The 15,379-nt window shown below is 44.5% G+C and overlaps 1 protein-coding gene across 9 annotated transcripts in view; it reads left to right on the top strand.

Annotated features, from left to right (window-relative positions):
- Positions 1-15,379, top strand: part of Pigl (phosphatidylinositol glycan anchor biosynthesis class L) — a 69,804-nt gene that overhangs the window by 22,202 nt on the left and 32,223 nt on the right. Inside the window, exon 3 of one of the 9 annotated variants that reach the window (XM_052757138.1) lies at positions 7,936-8,319. The exons of the other annotated variants lie outside the window; for them this stretch is intronic. Coding sequence (XP_052613098.1) covers positions 7,936-7,972 — 37 coding nt within the window. The 3' untranslated portion in view covers positions 7,973-8,319. Of the gene's footprint in view, positions 1-7,935; positions 8,320-15,379 lie in introns of those variants that run through there. 9 annotated transcript variants of the gene reach the window in all.

Below are 15,379 nucleotides of genomic sequence, written 5' to 3'. Positions count from 1 at the left end.
AAACTGTTTTCAAGGAAAGAGTGTGCTGGCCAGGTTTTGTTAATATGGCACAAATAAGAGTCATTTGGAAAGAGGGAACCTCGGTTGAGGACTTGCCTGCATCGGACTGGCCTGTGGAGATATGTGTGGGACATTTTCTCAATTAGTGATTGATGTGAGACCGTGGTGGTACCAGGGCTCGTGGTCCTGGTTGCTGTAAGCAGGCAGGCTGAGCAAGCCATAGGGAGCAAGCCAGTAAGCAGCACTCCCATGGCCTCTGCTTCGGCTCCTCCTCCAGGGTACTGTTTTGAGTTTCTTGGCTTTCCTCAATGCTGGACTGTGACCTGTAAACCAAATAAACCCTTTCTTCCTGTAACATGCTTTTGGTCATGTTTTATCATGGCAACAGAGGACATAAGGCATAATCTCAGTCATTAAAGAACTAAATGATTACTTACCCAGTTCCTTTAAAGATAGGTTTTTGCTAATTTAATGAGTCATATACTATTAAAATACATATTTCAAGATGGGCACACTTGTGCACACCTATAATTCCAGCACTTAGGAGGTAGAGGCAAGAAGAGTTTAAGTTCCTAGTTTATACTATGGCTCAATGCTAGCCTGGGCTATATAGGGAAACTCTGTGTCAAAAACAGAAAGAGAGCCAGGCATGGTAATGCATACTTTTAAATCTCAGCACTTATAGGACAGAAGCAGAGGTAGATATATCTTTATGAGTTTGAGACCAGCCTATTCTTCATAGCGAGTTCCAGGACAGCCAAAGCTACATAGTAAGGCCCTGTCTCAAACAAACACATACAGAAAGAAAAAGCAGTTCCGTAGATGTTATTAAATGTCCAGAATAAGAAAAGCACCGGGCTACATTTTGAAGAAAAAGAAAAACAAGTTAAAGTATAGGCTACAAAGATAGGTGTTGGTGGTGACAATCATTGTGCCTACATTGGTCAGCCCTTCACTGAACACGTGTGAGCCAACTGAGCCCTAAGGTCTCATTGTTTTCTTCAATGAAAATGTGAATCCTTGTGTAGAAAATGAGGTAAGAAGCCAAGATCCATGTGGCAGAGGGTAAATAAGAAATATTAGTTAATTTAAAATGTAAGAGGTAGCTAGTAACAAGCCTGAGCTATTGACCAAGCATTTATAAATAATATAAGTCTCTGAGTGGTTATTTGGGAGTGGCTGCCAGCACAGGAAAACTCCATCTACACTTAAAAGTTTTATGTTCATAATTTTTTATGGTGATGAGGTTTGAATACAAGGTTTCTTGCATGCTAGGCAATTACTCTACCAACTGAGCTACGTCCAGAATCCAGAATTGTTCACGCATTTTCATAGAGTGTTCTTCAATAAAGATTCTTTTCATTGTTGATTGTGATCTTGGGGAAAAAAAAAAAGAAAGAAAGAAAATGTGAATCCTTAACTTACCAGTTGTTTTTAACCTTGTAGAAGGTTCTAAAGGAGAGTCTGGTGTTTCTCGCCTGTTTTCTGCCCCTTTGCTTGCTTTGTGGTGCTGAGATGGGACCCAGGGCCTCACGCATGCTGGGCAGGTGCTCTGCCAGAGTCATATCCTCAGCCCTGCCAGCATCTTTCTGAATCTGTTTATTTTCCCATCCTGTTGACTAGCCTACATCATTCTAAGGGGCCCAGCACAGCAAAACATCTTCCTCTTTCTCGGTGCTTATCTTAACAGCAGTGTGGCATTAAAAAGCCTATGGCTTTAATAATTTAGCTGAACAAGGAAACAGGATTACTGTCCATTGAGGATCGTGAATTAGACTGGCTTGCCAGCACTTCCTGGAAGTGTTTTCCAATAAACCCATACAGATCATATAGTGAAAAGAAAAGTCAGGAGGCAGAGCCTAGAACCACTGGACTGTTTGTTAAATCCCTCGACCCCTGCTCCTCCTATTCCAGAACCTTCCTCCTTCAGTAGGAAACCGAAAGAGAATGTACTCACCCCCTCTTATTGTGCAAGATTAAAATAAAACCTTAAGTCCTTTTCTCCAAATGCACAGAGGGCCTGGGCTGAGGTTCAAAGGCACAATTTCAGCACTGGTGGTAAAACAGGGCGGGGCTCCTGGCTGCCAAAAGGAAGCAAAGGACTAAAATGTTTCCTGGAAAAGAAACCAGGGAAGGAGGAGACCAGAGTGGACCTCCTGACAGGGAGGCACCATGGGAACACGCGAGCTGCTTTCAATATTTCTTTAAACCTAGGTTATTCTGAGAAATGAAGAGACGTGATTAGAGGAGTCAGGACAAAGTAAGGTGGACCAGGGAGGGACCACCTTGAGAGAGCGTGGGTTTGCGTCTAGCTCTCTGGTTTAGTCTGGTGTGTTCCTTTTCTCCTTGCTATGACTAAATACCTGCCAGAGGCAATGTAAGCGGGGAAGGGGTTGGTTTGTTTTAGGTTTGCTTTTAGTTTTTGACTTACATTTCTAAGGGGATGCAGTCTGTGAGGTCAGGGAGGGCAGTAGGGTCAGGAATTAGTGGGCTGCATTGCATCTGCAGACAGGTAGCGGGAGGGTGGTAAGTGCTTACGCCCAACATGCCCCAACGCCCCCTTTCAGACTGGGATTCTAGCCCGTGGAATGGTGCCACCCAAGTTTCAGATAGTTCTTCTCAACTCAGTTACCCTAACCTAGATCATCTCTCACAGATAGAGGAGGAATCTGTTTCCATAGTGATTCTAAATCCCTTCAAATTGATGGAAGCATGGAGCTGGCAAGATAGCCCAGTGGGTAAGGGCACCTGATGCCAAGCGTAAGGACGAGTCGATTCCCAGAACCCATGTGGTAGAGAGTTGTCTTTTGACCACCACACATGCATACAAACACATAAGCAAATAAATATAAAAAAATTTTAAGATGTTTTTAATTGTACTTACTTTTAAAAATATATATAATTATTTAGGAGAGAAGACACATGCCATGGTGCGTATGTGGATGCCAGATGAGAACTTTTGGGAGTTGGTTCTCTTTCTCTGTATGGGTCTTGGGGGTTGAACTCGGGTCATGAGGCTTGGCAACAACTGCTTCTACCCACTGATCCATCTGGCCAGCCCTTGACTTGTTTTTTCTCAGTCTCACTGTATAGGCCTAGCTGACATGAAACTTGCTATGAAACCAGTCTTTACAGCGAGCCTCCTACCCTTGCAGGTTTCTGCCTCCACCCCCACCCCCACCCCCACCACCCACCACCCACCCCCTCCTACCCCCACCCCGGGGCTAACACTGCAGGTGGGAAGAGGTTATTTAGAGAAAGTTTGCAAATATTACAATGAAGTAACTTTGTAATTGTATTGCGGCAATCCTTGAAGCACTGTATGAATAGCAAATGGTTGCTAAATGTCTCTCAGTAGGGCATTGACAAACCATTGTGGTGCTTGATAGGAATGGCCCCCATAGGTTTATATATTTAAATGCTTAGTCACCGGGGAGTGGCACTATTTGAAAGGATTATAAGGATTAGGGGGTGTGGCCTTATTGGAGGAAGTGTGTCACTGAGGTACGCTTTAAAGTTTCAAAATCCCAAGTGCCAGGCCCTGTCTGTCTGTCTGTCTGTCTCTCTCTCTCTCTCTCTTTCTCTCTCTCTGCCTGTGGACCAGGATGTAGCTTTCAGCTACTGGTCCAGTGCCATGCATGCAGCTGTGCTCCCTGCTGTGATGATAATGGACTAAGCCTCTGAAACTCTAAGCAAGCCCCAGTAAATGCTTTCTTTCCTAAGAGCTGCTATGGTCATAGTGTCTATCGGAGCAGTAGAACAGTAACTGAGACAACATAATCCAGAGATTGCTCTGCACACTTAGTAACCTTGGAAGTTGTTCAAGTACAATAGTGAATTTTAAAATACATACTTTCTGGCCGGACAGTGGTGACATACCCCTTTGATCCCAGCACTCGGGAGGCAGAGGCAGATGGATGTCTGTGAGTTCCAGAACAGCCAGGGCTGCACAGAGAAACCCTATCTCAAAAAAAATAAATAAAACAAACAAAAAAATACTTTCTTCGTTACAGCTTTCTATATTTTTCATAGTTTCAATAACATGCACTCAGTATAAAAATTTGATTAGATTTTTTTATATTATTGCCAAATATACCTTATTTGTCCATTAATTTTGTTTTTTAGAAATGAAGAATCAGGGCTAGAGAGATGGCTCAGTGGTTAGTAGCACTGGCTGATTTTTGAAAGGATCCACATGGCAACTCACACACATCTGTAACTACAGTCCCAGCAGAGCCAATGCTCTTATCTGGACTTCTTAGGCACTGTACACACAGAGTGCACAGACATGCACGCGTGCATGCCAAATGTCCATCCACATAAAATAAAAGTATATACATATGTGTGCGTGTGCATGTGTGTGCGCGCGCGCGTGTGTGTGTGTGTGTGTGTGTGTGTGTGTGTGTGTGTGTCTGTGTGTGTCTGTGTGTGTATCTGTGTCTGTGTCTGTGTATCTATTTTGTTTTTTTAAATGAAGAGACAAGCAAGTACCTCCTGCAACTAGGGAGAAGGAAACAGGTGATTAGGTGTCCAAGGTCAGCCTCTGCTACTTAGCAATTTTGAAGCCAACTTTGGCTTCATGAGATACTGTTTCAAAACAAAAAACAAACAAACAAACAAAAAGAAAAGAAAGAGACAGTTCAGGCATGAAGATAAAGCCTCTATTCCCAGGTATTCAGGACATTGAGGCAGGAGAATTACAAATTCAAGGCCTGCCTGGGCTACATAGTGAGTTCAAATTCGTCTTGGGCAACTTAGTAAGAGACCCTGTCTCAAGATAAAACTTAAAAAAGGAAGTCGGGGACATAGCTTGATGAGAGAACACTTGCCTAACTCTCTAGGTTTAATCTGTGAAGCTCTAGGTTTAATTGAAATTAGTGGCCTTCACTACCAACACGCCCCCCCCAACACACACAAAAGAATGAGTCACATGCCTATAATCCCAACAGTATTCCAAAAACTGAAGAGGAAGGGTATCAAGTTCAAGATCAGCCTGGGCTACTGTCTTTGTACTATCTGTGATTAAACACTGTGACCAAAAGCATCTTGGGAGGGAAGGTTTTGTTGCAGGAACCTGGAAGCAGGAGCTGAAGCAGACACTGCAGAGGAATGCTGCTCACTGGTGTGCCTTTCAGGGCTTGTTCAGAGTTGCCTTCTTTCTTTTCTTTTTCTTTCTTTCTTTCTTTTTTTTTTTTTTTTCTCCCCAAGACAGGGTTTCTCTGTGTAACAGCCCTGGCTGTCCTAGAGCTTGGTCTGTAGACCAGGCTGGCCTCAAACTCACAGATCCTCCTGCCTCTACCTTCCTAGTGCTGGGATTAAAGGCGTGTGCCACCACTGCCTGGCCAGAAGTTACTTCTACATTATTTGAAAGTTGCTCATGTCCTAGCCCCATCTCTGATCAGCCTCAGAGGCCCAGAGAGGCTGATGGCACTACTGGGCGGTGGTGGCACATGCCTTTAATCCCAGCACTAGGGAGGCAGAGCCAGGTGAATCTCCAAGTTCAAGACCAGCCTGGTCTACAGAGTGAGTTCCAGGACAGGCCTCAAAGCTACACAATAAAACCCTATTTTGAAAAACCATAAATAAATAAATAAACAAATAAATAAGAATAAGAATATCCATTGCCTCACATGGTGGCACATGCCTGTGATTCTAGCATTTGAGAGGTGGAGGCAGGAAGATCAGGAGCTCAGGGTTATGTTGAGCTATAAGTAACAAGTTGGAGGCCAGCCTGGATACATGAGACCCTTCTAAGAGAGAGACTGAGACAGGGAGGGGGAGGACAATCTCTCTGTCATCTGTACACTTAAAGGATTATGTTCCACAGTTAGTGCTCTATGCCTACAAATTCTGAATCTGCAAACTCAACCAAATAGATCAGAATAGCGGAGGGAGGGGGTATGTCTGTCTGTCTGTCTGTCTGTCTCTCTCTCTCTCTGTACGCACACATGTTCATCCATGTGTGCAGATGTGTATGCAAGTGTGCTTATGGAGGTCAGGGTCAACATCAGGTGACCTCCTCTTTGCGCTCCACCATATTTTTTGAGACAGGGTCTCTCACTGAATCTGAAGCTTGCAGTTTGAGCTAGACTGACTGGTCAGCACCTCTGGGGGATCCACCTGTTTGCTCCCCCAGGTGGTAACCAATAATGTTGCTACTACTATTGGCTTTTTGCGTGGATTTGGGGGATCCAAACTCAGGAACTACACTGACACATCTTCCCAGCCCCATTTTAGGATTTTTCTCACAGTTCTAGCAAATCATTTTAATTTCAGTAACTGAATGTTTATTTTCCTTACCTATTTGCGAAGTTGTACTCTATAAGAACTTCCACTCCTGTTTTACAAAAGCCTTCTTAGAATCCCCTGTCTTTAAGACTCCTCTTCCCTGCTTTTTTTGTCTTGTTTTGTTTTTGTTCCTAAGCTACAAGTAATTCTTTGAGACTCCTGGAGATATTTTGAGATTATTAGGTTGTTCATCTTTTTCATTCCATTCTTCTATTTTTGAAGTATTGTATATAGAATTCTCCAGATTGCTTCTCATGCTTGAATAGAGTTAGCTACCTGCTAAAGACTAGTTTTGAAGAACAGAAAAGGATGTGGATGATCAGAGGCCAAAGTTTCTACCTAATGTAACTGTCATCAACTCTAATTCACCAAATATTCTCTTTATGTGGAGACATCTATATTTAGTTTATTCTCGTGTTTACCTTTTGATACTCCCCTGGGGGCAAAGGTTGATATAAACACGAGAAATAACTTATTGACTTGATTTTCCTTCAAAATATTAGCCTTGAGATGATTTGTTGTCTCTAGATCTCATGGCATCACAATCAGAAATCACCAGGTGCTTCTGGGACAGGTGAAACTCCATTTTGAGAAGCTTCATGTCCTGTTGAATGTCCAAGATGTACCACTTACCAGGTGGCTACAGTACTAGGCAGGCATGCCTCAACCTATGTTTTTCTGTTGCTGAAATCTTAAATCAGTCTTTTAATAAAAATCCCTGAGCAGATATTGGGGTAAAAGCTGAAAGATCAGAGAGACAAAGAAACAAGCCACTGCCAGGTCTTAACCCCAGGACTCCTCAGCCTGAAAAGCCTCTAGCCGAAAGACTTGGTTCCTGTCTTCTCATGCCTTATATACCTTTCTCCGCCTCCCATTTCATTTCCTTCTTAGTGCTGGGATTAAAGGTATGTGTGCTTCCTAAGCAAAGGCATGAGATCTTAAGTGCTGGGATTAAAGTCGTGTGACTCCCAAGTATTGGGATTAAAGGTGTGTGCCACCACTGCCTGGCCTCTATGTTTAATCTAGTGTTGTTCTGTTCTCTGATCTTCAGGCAAATTCTATTAGGGTGCACAATATCTCACCACATTTTTCATTAAAGTTATTGTTACTTAATTTTTACTTTGAGAACAATTTTACCATTGAGAACAACAATACTCAATTGTTTGAGGGAAGAGAATGAAGTGTCACAGTTGTGTGATGAGAAGTATTTAAGACAGGATCTCTTAGAGCCCAGGCTGGTGGTTTCCAGTTTGTTAATGTAGTTGCGGGTAGCCTTGAACTTCTGATCTTCCTGCCTCTACCTCCTAAGCGCTGGGATTTGACGTACATGACACCATGCCTAGTTTATGAAGTGCTGGGACTGAAACCCAGGACTTAATGTATTCGAGGCAAGCACTATACCAACTGAGCTCTTTCATTTTAGACGGGTAACTACTGATGGCTGGAAAGACAGATGTAAAGAATGTAAGACCAAAGAAAAGAAAATGAGGAGAATACAGTGCTGTTGTCCAGGAGCCATGAAATAGGAATTCTGGCTGTGGCACTACCATAAACTGTGTCTCATTTGGCAAGTAATTTCTCCTCTCTGGGTTCCTCTTCTCTTGTACATAAAATGAAACAAGATGTTGATTTTACCTATTATTTCAGAAGACACTTCTTCAGGACAGAGGAGGTGGAGACCTAAATCTAAGGACTAAAACTCTTTAAAGAAGATAGAGCAGTAATCTGAACCTGTGATTTGGTGTTGATCTCACACCTGGGAAGAGTCTCTTCATTTTTCATGATGTGACTGTTGATCTCGTACCTACAAGGATACTGAGTGTTCACCGTGCACACTTAAGGACCAGAATCTCCTCTTGGTACTCATCTCCTGAACAAACTACCATTTCTAAACTTTTTATAAGTGGCATAGGTTTTGAGTAGCTGGTCAACTTAACAGTGCACTTTTCCTCAATAGTTCCTCTGGTTCTGAGAATGTCATTCAGTGTAGCATGCATGTTTGCGCATGTGAGACTGTGGGTTTGCTCCTTAGCAACACAACACAACACGCGCGCGCGCGCACGCGCACACACACACACACACACACACACACAGAAATTCCTTAGTAGCTCCTAAAGACATTATAGGATGTGTATTATTTCCTTCCTTAAAGAGATTTTGCCCTCAGGCAGATCTCTGTGAGTTGGAGGCCAGCCTGGTCTACAAAGCAAGTTCCAGGAAAGGCTCAAAGCTACACAGAGAAACCCTGTCTGGAAAAACTTTAAAAAAAAAAAAAAAAGATTTTTCCCGACTCTTCCTCCTCCTCCTCCTCCTTCTTCTTCTTTCTCTCTCTCTCTCTGTCTCTCTCTCTCTGTCTCTCTGTCTCTGTCTCTCTCTCTCTCTCTCTCTCTCTCTCTCTCTCTCTCTCTCTCTCTTTTCTCTCTCTCTCTCCACATGTCTTCCACAGGCCTGGTCGCTCTCTTCTGTCCCCTCCCTCCTTCTAATAAAGCTCTGATAATTGGGGGGGGGGGGAGATTTTGCCAGGCATGGTAGCCCATGCCTTTTATCCCATCTGAGGCAGGTGGATCTCTGTGTCTGTAGAGTGAGCTCCAGGACATAGTAAGACCCTATCTTTAAAAAAAAAGAAAAGAAAAAAAAAGAAAGGATTTTTAATTTTAATTATGTGTTTGTGTGTGAGGAAGGATGTGTGTACACAAGTGCAGTGCCCACAGAAGCCAAAAGAAAGAGTCAAATCCCCTAGAGCTGGAGTTACAGGTGGTCGTGAGCCCTGTCTTGAGTTTGGGAAACAAACCTGGGTCCTCCGCCAGAGCAGTTCCCTCTCTTAACTGCTGAGCCCTTTCTCCAGCCCCTTCTTCCTTCCTCCTCCTCCATCCTTCTCTCCGCCCCCTTTCTGGGATTAAGCCCAGGACCCTTTGCATGCTAAGGTCTGCCGCTGACCTAAAACTCCCGTCCTTTTATTTCTCTTAAATAACTGTTAAAATTAGTTTCAGGGTTGGAGTGCCCCTTAGTGTTAAGAGTACATGCCTGTCGTTCACAAGGTTCTGGGTTCAGTCCTCAGCAGCATACACACACATACACACACACACACATACACAGTAAAATCAATAAAAATTTGATATAGCCATCTTAGAGGATTTTATTATCACCAGAAACTACATTCAAAAATAAATGGGGCCGGGCGGTGGTGGCGCACGCCTTTAATCCCAGCACTCGGGAGGCAGAGCCAGGCGGATCTCTGTGAGTTCGAGGCCAGCCTGGGCTACAGAGCGAGATCCAGGAAAGGCGCAAAGCTACACAGAGAAACCCTGTCTCGAAAAACCAAATAAATAAATAAATAAATGGGGGGGGGGCGTTATTTATAGTTGATGAATTTATTTTATGTGTGTGGCCAGTTTGCCTGCAGAGGTCAGAAGAGGCGCTTAGATCCCCTGGAACTGGAGTCACAAGCTTGTGAACCTTGTGTAACACACTCATGTGGGTGCTAGGAATTGAATCTGGTTCCTCTGAAAGAGCAGCAAGTGTTCATAAGGGCTGAAACATCTCTCCATCTCCAAATAAAGTCATTTTTTAAATAGACTTGGGCCAAGTGCAGTAGCACATGCCTGTAATCCCAGCACTTGGGACGCTGAGGCAGGAGGATTGCTGGAAGTTCAAAGCCTGCTTGGACTATAGTGTAAGATCCTATCTCAAGCAAACAAACTAACAGACATGGAAACTATCTCTAGCAACAGGGCTTTTAGATCTGGCCCCATTTGGCCTGGTGACAGCTGGCAGGCTTGCCCACACTCTGATCTCCAGCCCTCTGTTCATAAAGTAAATGTTCTGTTAGATTATCTCTAAGGTCTTTTTTAACAACCACTTAATTACTTACCAGACAGAGTAACTGACCTGCAAAAAGGTGTGTGACTTACAAATAAAATGGAAGATGCTCAATTTGTGTTTTAGCCTAAATCTTTTATTTCTATTTTTATTCTGTTTTTTTGAGACAGGATTTCTCTATATAAAACAGCTCTAGTTGTCCTGGAACTCACTTTGTAGACCAGGCTGGCCTTGAACTCACAAGATTCACCTGCCTCTGCCTCCTGAGTGCTGGGATTCAAGGCATGTGCCACCACATCCCGGCTTGCTAGGGTTAATTTTAATGATAAACATTACTCTGACTTTTCATGGGATATAATTATCCTAAAAAGTTATTGATGATAGATCTGAAATTCACATTTTTGTTTTGTTTTGCAAACAAGATCTGACACTGTCCCAGGCTGTTACTTAAAACAAACTCACTGCATAGCCTTCAATAGCTCAAGTCTATGACAACCCCCTGTCTCAGCCTTCCCACTGCAAGCACGAGTCATCACACCAGGCTCTGAAATTCAATTTTGGGGTTTTTTGTTGTTGTTGTTTTAACATGGGGGTCTCAATATGTAGCCTTGCACTAGGCTGGCCTGGAACTCATAGAAATTCATTCACCTGCCTGAGTGCCTGGATGAAAGGCTTGCCTCACTGTGCTTGGCCTGAAATTTGAATTTTAACTGGTGCTTAGTGCTGTAGACTCTAACCCCTCCCCCATTTTTTTTTTCTTGAAGTGCTGGAGATTTAACCTGGGTCCTTCTGTTTTCACAGACAGTTAGGCATGTGGCCCAGCCCTGCCCCCTATCTTTTCCCCTCTATCTTTCTTTTTTTTTTTTTTTTGGTTTTTCGAGACAGGGTTTCTCTGTGTAGCTTTGCGCCTTTCCTGGAACTCACTTGGTAGTCCAGGCTGGCCTCGAACTCACAGAGATCCGCCTGGCTCTGCCTCCCGAGTGCTGGGATTAAAGGCGTGCACCACCACCGCCCGGCTCCCTCTATCTTTCTTATTTGTGTGTGTGTGTGTGTGTGTGTGTGTGTGTGTGTGTGTGTGTATGTGTGTGTGTGTGTGTGTGTATGTTACAGCACATGTGTGGAGATCATCAAAGGACAGTTGTAGGAGTCAGTTCTCTCCTCCACCATGATCAGGGTCAGCAGTGCCCTCTGGCTGGTTCCACCCATCTTTTATCTACTTAGCTTGAAGCAGATTGTGCATATCAAATTACTGCTTACTCTGTTGTTTACCTATTAAATAAATTCCCAGAATTCAGGAAGGAAAGTTACCGGTGACCTACTTCCTAGAACCGGCTGCCAAGACTACATCTGTTATTTGCAGCTTCATCACTAACCTTTGCCACATAATCTCTTATACTTGTAATATGCCCTAGGAGATACTTCCATTTATCTCTGATCTTTCAGTATCTATTCAAGTTTCCCCATCCTCTAAACAGGCTGGCAAATGGCTCAGCAGGTAAGGGTGTTTGCTGCTAAGCTTGATAAGCAGAATTCAATTCCTGGGACCCACATAATGGGAAAGAATTGACTCCCACAAGTTGGCCTCTGACACACACACACACACACACACACACACACACACACACACACACAAAACATGATAAAATGAAATTTTTAAAAATGTAGTTTAACGAACAGCCTACAAATGCTGCTCAGTTGGTAAGGTGTTTGTGTAGCATGTGCCAAGCTCTGGCTTCGCTCCCAAGTGTCTCATTGAACCAGGTGTGATGGCACAGTCCTGTAACCCTGGCCCTGGGACGGAGGCGGAAGGAGCAGAAGTTCAATGCCATCCTTAGCTGCACAGCTACAAGTTCAAAGTCAGCATGAGACACATGAGATCCTGTCTCCGAAAGAAAGAGCGGCAAGTAGAGATGAGATCTGGCTGCATTGACCAAGCCAGTCTGAGTTGTCTGTCCTTCTGCCCTCTCTCCTACACAGCTGGGATTATAGTCATAAAACAGTGTCTGTTTATGAGAGTTTTTTTAACGTGCTATTTGAATTTTGTTGTGTATGTATATTTGTGTGTGTGTGTGTGTGTGTGTGTGTGTGTGTGTGTGCATGTGTGCACGTGTGCACATGTACCACAACTTGAATGTAGGGTGAGAAGAACAGCTTTCAGGAGTGGCTCTTGCCTTCCACCTTGCAGCGAGCTTCCAGCTGATTCTCCTGCCTTACGTAGGGCGGCTGGTAGATTAAAGATGCACACTACCACATCTGGAGTAGTTGGTTCGTTTTAATGTGGGTTCTGGGGATTGAACTTAGGTCTCCGATTTGTGTGGCATTTTGCTTGCTGAACCGTTTCCCTGCCCCTAAATGTGCTATTTTAATTTTGATCATCTTCAACCAAAAATGTGGTCATGTGCAGTCCGGCTGACTAAGAACCACCAATTCTGTCGCCTGCTGTCCTTCAGATAGTTTTACCAAATTGTGACTAAAGTGGCCGTGTTTTAAGGGGCTGTAATGTTTCCAGTGCAGAGGACACAGACAGTGAACCCAGGGTCTGGGATAGGTTAGCTAGACAATGACCTGCTCCCTCCTCGGCCCTGGAGCCATCTGTGGTGCCATTTTCTTCCTCGTTCCTAGGATCTACTTTGCTGCTAACTCTAATAGTTATCTAAATGACAGCCATTGGCTCTTTGCTGTTTTCCATTTGCCCAGCTACTACCTTTGGGCTAGACTATTATAGTTGCCTAAGTACTCTCCACTTCCCCAATTTATTCCTCCAGGCTAATTTCCTAAGGCATACCTGACCTGACTCCTCCCTTGTTGAACCCTCCCCATAATTCCTTAGTGTATACCATTTGTCCATGACATGGCAGGTACCTCATACCCCAGGCAAACTGAATTTCCTCCTCTCAAAAAAGCTGTGTCCTCCACCCCACCCCGCCTCAGTACACCTTAGCTCTGGCTGTTCTCCATCTGGAATCCCAGCCTCTTGTTGAAAGGACTATTTATCCCAGTACAGCCATGATGCCTCTTCTTTCATGATGCTGGGGGTAGGTTTTTGGTTTTTGTTTTGTTTTGTTTTGTTTTGTTTTTATTTCTTTGGTTTTGGTGCTGGTGAAGAACCCGGGGCTTTGTTCTTGCTCTGTGGCACATGCTTCCCTACTGAGCTGTGCCTCCAGCCCATCAAACTGTGTTTGATCTACATTCCAGAAGCTCCTATCTCCCTCCTCTGAACCTCCCTCCATAGCATCTTGGTCACTTTTTCTTGCAATCCTTTCTCCGTCTGGGATTTCATTATTCAGAGGCTTTGCTGGTCCTTCTGTCTACTCCTCTCCCTTTTTCCATCTCTCAAGGTCCTCGCAGCTCAGGCAAGCCCAAACATGGGAACACATTTCCATGGAAAGCGTTCCTGTTTCCCTTTTGTTCTCTTGGAGATCCCAGTGGGTAGCACCCAGAATGCCTGATGCTTACCACTCAACAGGTGGGAATTTGAAAGGATTCGGGGCCGTGTTCTCTGGCTTTCTACCCTGTCTTATTTCTTTGGGAGCCCTATCTCTAAATAAATTAAAAATGAGTAAGAATGAGGCAGAATTTCAGTACCACAATTTTAAGTGCAGTCGGAAAGCTAAGCTTTTCTTACTAACCCCTCTCTCCATTCAAAACAAGATGACACAGCCTTCTGCCAGAAGGGGGTTTTTTGGTTTTGTTTTTATTTATTCTGTTTTCATATATTTCTAAATATTCTTCAACTCTGGGTGACCCCAACAAATTAGGTCTGGCCACTAACAGCAGGAAAGTCATGTCAGAAAGAAACTTAATTTTCAGTGTGATCATACCGGGCAGATGGAGCAGATGAAGCGACTCTCCTGTTTGGGGGCCGCAGGCATGAGCTCTGGGCCAGGGGAGGGCATACATAATGAAACAGTCTTGGTCAGACTGTGGTCTGCTTAGTCATCGTCTCGTCTCCATCCTAGTTATGCTGGGTGACTCCTGAGAAACTCCGATCTAGTTCACACGAGACGATTGCTCCTGGGGGGGTGGGGGGTGGGCAGGGGGTGCAGCCTCTGTTTCCACTTCAGCCTTGAAGGGGGGCTGATATGGCTGTGATCAGTTTAGGGCAAACCAACTTTGAATCACCCATTCTTAGACATAACCTCCCCCTTTCCCCCATCTCACCCCCATGCCAAGTCCAGAACCTTGTAGCTGCTGTGTAAATATTTTACCACTGAACTACAGACCCAGCACCACCACCCTATAAGTTATTAGTGTGCCTATGTGTGAAGCTGGGCAGAGATCCAAGTAAAGGACACAGACACAGAATGAAGACAGATGCCGGGTGTCTGCGCTGTGGACCCTGTGAGCTCAGACCAGAAGGGTTTCTAACAAAAGCAGTTTCTGAGTCTGGTTGCATCACTGCAGAATGCCCACATCTTTGAAGTGAGTTCATTCCATAGGTTCCTTTCTGTTCTAGCCACGTTATTAAGGTGTTATGTCACATCTGTAGTTTTCCACAATATTGGAATTCACTGGATAGCAACGAATTCGAAAGACCTCAATGGCAGCAGTTTGCTAGATAACCCCACCTGCTTTAGTAACCTGGCCAAGGCAAATTCAGTTTTTTTGTTTCGTTGGTTTTTTGAAACAAGGTTTCTCTGTATAGCATTGGCTGCCCTGGAACTAGGACTGTAGTAGACCAGGCTGGCCTCAAACTTACAGAGATCCTCCTGCCTCTGCCCCTCCAGTGCTGGGATTAAAGGCGTGCATCACCACCACTCCACTTCCTTTTTTTTCGGGGTGGGGGGTGGTCTCACTGGGTAGCTCTTGCTGTCCTTGAACTCACTTTGTAGACCAGGCTGGCCTCAAACTCACCAAGACCCACCCGCCTCTGTCTGCTGAGTGCTGGGATTAATACATGTGCCACTACTGGGGGCATTTTTGTACCCCTCTTAATTATTAATATTAACTGTCCTGTCACACAGCTCCCAGTAAATATATCTCTATATCCACATGCATATGTGTGGCTTACAGAATGAGCACAGGGTACAGAGGCTGCAGCAGAGTTCAGAGGATCTCAGACCTGGACTGAGAGGGGGTCTGTACGGATAAGATAATGTGGATGAGTGCTGGACCGCCAGGCGGAGTTGCTGCAGGAGCTGCTGGAGTTGGGGTTGGGAGAGAGGCTGCAGAGTCCAGCAGGGGTAAGGCCGGACTGGCCCCACACCAGGAAACATCAGTCCGGTCCTGACAGCAAACCAGTGGTGGGCAGGCAGTGGAATAGGCCTCATCA

The sequence above is a fragment of the Peromyscus californicus genome, unplaced genomic scaffold (genome assembly GCF_007827085.1).
Source record: "Peromyscus californicus insignis strain IS unplaced genomic scaffold, ASM782708v3 Scaffold_3__1_contigs__length_106647218, whole genome shotgun sequence".
Classification (NCBI taxonomy): domain Eukaryota; kingdom Metazoa; phylum Chordata; class Mammalia; order Rodentia; family Cricetidae; genus Peromyscus; species Peromyscus californicus.
Note: the sequence above shows the minus strand (reverse complement) of the source record. Positions and strands in the feature narration are given on the sequence as shown.